The 5066-nt window shown below is 49.2% G+C and overlaps 1 protein-coding gene across 1 annotated transcript; it reads left to right on the plus strand.

The window, feature by feature from the left end:
• The first annotated feature begins 2209 nt into the window (after positions 1–2209).
• LOC123088612 (G-type lectin S-receptor-like serine/threonine-protein kinase LECRK2) lies at positions 2210–4643 on the plus strand. Its single transcript, XM_044510826.1, has one exon. It carries the CDS (start codon positions 2213–2215, stop codon positions 4508–4510), a length of 2298 nt encoding a protein of 765 aa, XP_044366761.1. The 5' UTR covers positions 2210–2212; the 3' UTR covers positions 4511–4643.
• Positions 4644–5066: the final 423 nt, after the last annotated feature.

A 5066-nucleotide genomic window follows, 5' to 3' on the forward strand; every position in this document is an offset into this window, starting at 1 on the left:
TAGAAGGTAACCAGCATCTACTCGGAATCTAACCTCACATAGCCTTCAGATTGTTTTGTTTCAATATCAGACTTTAGTGTTGCTTCGTGAAGAGATCCTTCATAACGAGAGACTGTCCTTTGTGCAGCAATCCAAATAGGAAGATCTGCATCTGGTAATTGATCTAGCGTAAGCCTGTCCAAAGAGTATTTTTCTATCAACAACAGTGAATTATCTGCATAAGCTTGCTCTTTGAGCTAGAGAGCTTCAGTTTGTCAAAGATCTGAAATCATGAATCAAACTACAGACAGAAGGTATAGACACCTCACCTTTACATCAAAATTTTCATACATAAACATGCCATACCTGATACTTCTTTCGCCGGTTAGATCTCCTCGACATCATGTAGCAGATGAGTATGGATGGCAGCCAGGATATAGCTGCACCCTCAGGAAAAATAACATTAAATGGAAATGGAACTCTAAGATGCTAAAAGGGAAATGCAAAAAAAAAAAAAAAAACGCCGCCTACACTGGTTCTGCAAATGCTACAAATAAAGGGTGAGCCCTTCTTCTACTTTCCCCATCTTCCCATGGTGCCCTGAGCTCTTCCTAATTTTTTTTAAGATTTGGTTGGGGTTAATTCCTACATTGATGGCGGCATCGGCCAGCAGCTGCAACTCGCTCCACATCCTCTCCCACCAAGCGCACCATGCTGCGTTGGTGTTGAAAGAACCTATCTTTTTGGTGGCTGGAGTGTGGTACAAATCACTGGATGCATGCCCAAGAAGCCCAGCACGGCCAGGTGAGTGTATTTTAAATACCTGATTTATATAACAACACAAATTATCATCCCGTTTGTGAAGAATCATATGTATTTCTTGTGCATTTTATGGTCACATTGATACTGTCCTCCGGCAATTGTTGATAGCCTTAGACAGTATTGGCCAACTGAAAAATTGGAAGTTAAATATTCTCTGTCGAATTTGGACTGTCGTGAAACTACCTTGTCGTTCCCTCATCATCGTGTTTCACATCGCATCAGCAGTCGGGTCTCTGCTGACAGCAGCGGGCGCCGGCGTTTTTCGTCAGCGTAGGATAGAGCTCACATCGAGGGGGTGCGTGGTCGCCGGTGAGAGGTTGAGGGCAGCGAGTTTGCCATGCCGTGCTGCAGACGAGAGAGGTGGGTGGCTGAGAGAAAGAAGCGCCCATGAATTGGAAAGGGAAGAAAAGAGAAGAAGAAATCAAGTGTACAGGTAAGGGGAAAAGCATGCATGGGGACAAGAAAAATGAGTGGTGCAGGATGACAAGGCAGAAAAATCAAAAAGGGAAGACGATCGCTGATGTGTCCCTTTAGTGATCTAGTAACATAGAGCAAAAAAAGTTTCTCATCTTTTCTTTTTTTTTCTTTTTTTTTAGAAAAGGGGGTTTACTTCTCGTCTTTTCTCTGAGAGGTGGAATTTTGACTTGCCCCTGTCTGAGGTATGTCGATTTTTCAACTGGGCTTGATGCTTCTTATGAATTTCCTATTTTTTTGTAATATCAATGACACTAATTTATCCCTTCTTACAAAACTTTTTTTTACGAAAGAACTTCCACTATTATGCTTATTTTTGGATATTAAAAAAATCTCTGTTTATGTGTAAATTTGTCAATATTTGATTTTTTACTCAATTTTAATGGTAAATTGATGCCCCTTATTCATCCGTCTTACAAAACTTCCTTTTGCGAAACTTTCACTATTAAATACTTATTCTTGCATATTATTATAAAATGCAATTTATGTGCAAATTACGTGTAAATTTTGTCTTTATTAGATTTTTTATATTTTCCTTTTTTTAAGAGTAATACAAGTGACACTAATTTATTCTTCCTTAGAAAACTCTATTTTTTTATGCATATATTATTTGTGGGGACACTACCACAATTATTAGAATTTCAGATGACCACCTTTTCTTCTTTTGGTTATCGGGTTTACAACTCATAGCAATTGAACATCAGATATTAACTGTGAACCAAACATGGATATATACATGCATGACGCTGGTCACGTTAGTGGCGACTAAAACAAAATTTGGGTCAGTCGACTGACCCAAAATTCGTATTTTAGTCAAACTGACTGGTAGCCGGTCTCTATCGTCATATGGCCCTGTGTGCCATATCCGCTGAACCGTTTATGCACATGCGCTGAATAAGAATTTTCCCGCCCACGACTATCATAGGATCGACCATGCATGCTCGGCATGCAGCTTACAAATAATGGCGGCACTGCTTCCTTTGCACCAAGCTGCGCGGCGATCATGGCGGCGCTGCCCTGCTTTCGCTTTGGTCTCCTCCGCCTGGCCACCTTGGTTGCCATGCTGGTGCAACAAGCCCGTCTGGTGCCTGTGGCCATGGCGCAAACCAATAACCTGACCGCGGGAGACGCCTTGACGCCGCCCCGGTACATCACCAGTCCGTCCGGCGGCTTCGCCTTCGGCTTCCGCGCCCTCGACTCCGACCCGACAAAGTTCGTCCTCGCCACATGGTTCCGCTTCGCGGACGACGCCAACTCCTCCCAGCCGCAGCCGCAGTCCGTGGTGTGGTTCCTGAAACAGACGACCATGGGTAGCGCGCTCGTCGCCACCGCGACGTCCGTCCTCAACATCACGGGCGACGGCCGCCTCAGGCTCACAGACCGCGGCGACCAAGAGCTGTGGAGCGCCACGACTGGCATGCAGCGCGGGTCCGTCCTCGCGCTGAGCGACTCCGGCAACGTCCAGTTCCTCGGCGACGGCGACATCGTGCTCTGGGAGAGCTTCCGGAACCCGACGGACACGCTGCTCCCAGGGCAGCCCTTGTCCTCGAGTTACTCGCCAGGGGGATTCCTCGTCTCCAAGCGCGCGGACACGGAGTTCGGGACGGGACGGTTCAGCCTGGCAGTCCAGCCCGACGGCAACGTCGTCCTCTACCTCGACCTCTTCACCGCTGACTACAGAACGACCAACGCCTACTGGGCTACGCGCACCTACGGCCCCAATGGCAACACGACCGTCACCTTCGACAACCAGGGTTTCCTCAACTACACGCTTCAAGATGGCAGCGTTCACGGTTTGATTTCGCCGAAAGGTTCCAACGGCGGCAACTACTTGCAGTTGGGGAGGATGGACACTGACGGCATCGTCCGCACCTACACCCGCTCTAGATACGGTAGCGGGGCCACGCCTTGGACAGTGTCGGGAGCACTCCCCGGTGACGGAGGCTGCAACAGGGCAACGTCCTCGAGGCAAGGCTTGTGCGGCCCGGGGTCTTACTGCGTGCAGACGATAGACAGGCTCAGCTGCCTGTGCCCCACTGGCTACACCTACATCGACGCGCAGCACACCAATATCGGCTGCACGCCGGAGTTCGGCCCGTCGGCGAGGAGAAAGATACTACGTCCCTACAAGATCGTCACCGTTTGCCTGTTCTGTCTCCTGTTGATCACCATCGGCGGCCTCGTGGCACAGCATTACCTCATCAGAACCAGTGATAGCCAGCGGCCGTTGAACTCTGGTGTGAGAGTATTCAGCTGGAAGGAGCTCTACCAAGCCACCAATGGATTCGAGAGTCTGCTGGGCAAAGGGAGCTTCGGGGAGGTCTACAAAGGGACGATAAGATCGCCACAGCCGCATCTCATCGCGGTGAAAAAGCTCATCGACTCCAACGAGTACAGTGAGCAGGAATTCACAAACGAGGTGCAGTCCATCGGGCAGATCCACCACCGGAACCTGGTCCGTATGATCGGCTACTGCAAAGAAGGCAGACACCGGATGTTGGTCTTCGAGTTCATGCCGGGCGGGTCGCTCCGTAGCGTCCTCTTCGTCGACCAAGAGAGGCGGCCCCTGTGGAGCTGGCGTGTTGAGGCCGCCCTCGCCATCGCCCGGGGGCTCGAGTACCTCCACGATGGCTGCAGCGCCCCTATCATCCACTGCGACATCAAGCCCGACAACATCCTGCTGGACGACCATGGCGTCCCGAGGATCACCGACTTTGGGATCTCCAAGCTGCTCGGGAGCCAGCAAGTGCACACCACGGTGACCAACGTCAGGGGCACCAGAGGATACATCGCGCCCGAGTGGCTCCGCAGCGATGCGCGTGTGGACACCAAGGCGGACGTGTATAGCTTCGGCGTCGTGCTACTGGAGATGATTTGCTGCCGGAGGTGCCAGGAGCGCGTGGTGCAGGACACGTTGCCGGCAGGCGCGGGAGATGACGACGAGACAGTCACGCTGTTCGGTTGGGCGGCGCAACTGGTGGTAGCACGGAGGACGGAGCTGATGTTGGACGGCGACCCGGACGTTGAGACAGTGGAGGACAAGCAGAGGGTGGAGCAGTTTGCGCGCGTGGCGCTGTGGTACATGGAGCCCAACCCGCCGCTGCGGCCAACCATGCACCAGGTGGTGCAAATGCTGGAGACCAGGAATCAGGCTCAGATTCAGGCAGCACTCCCTGACCGTCCGGACTGTTACATAGAATCCTCACCTTTAATTCCTCAGCTCAAGATTGAATGAGATGTGCTACAGAGGCCTTGCTATTTTGATTGAAAGATACAGATTTATTGGTCTAAATGATGTTGCAACGTTGGATAGTTACTGATCTAAGGCCCTGTTTGTTTCATAAGTCCTAGGACTTTTTTAAGTCTCATCCGTCACCCCTATTTGCAAAAAAGTCCCTACAGTTTGTTGAAATCAACCCGCAGTCCATCTGTAAGTCGTAACGAACCATTTTTTTAACTCTTTTAGAAAACCCCCTGAGATTTCAGGTAATCAACCCGCCGTCCATATTTAAGTCATACGAATCGGTTTTTTGTATTTTAACAAAAAAAACCTAACCTTTCGGTTAATCAATCCATAGTTTATCTAAAACAAAATTATCCATATCTTTTAAACCGTAACTCCGATTTTAACATATTATATATGAAATTTGATTAGAAAAATGTGTAGAATCTAAATATGCTGTTACTTTTAGCTGTTAAATATTTCTAGACTATTAATTTGGATGCAAACTTAATCTATAGTGCACGATCCGTTTTTCTTTCGCACCGGCGGCGATCCAAATTGCAAATAA

This window comes from Triticum aestivum, chromosome 4A (genome assembly GCF_018294505.1).
Source record: "Triticum aestivum cultivar Chinese Spring chromosome 4A, IWGSC CS RefSeq v2.1, whole genome shotgun sequence".
Classification (NCBI taxonomy): Eukaryota; Viridiplantae; Streptophyta; class Magnoliopsida; order Poales; family Poaceae; genus Triticum; species Triticum aestivum.

Coding starts and splice junctions, on each gene's coding strand:
- LOC123088612 (XM_044510826.1), top strand. CDS start 2,213: ATGCTCGGCATGCAGCTTACAAATAATGGCGGCACTGCTTCCTTTGCA.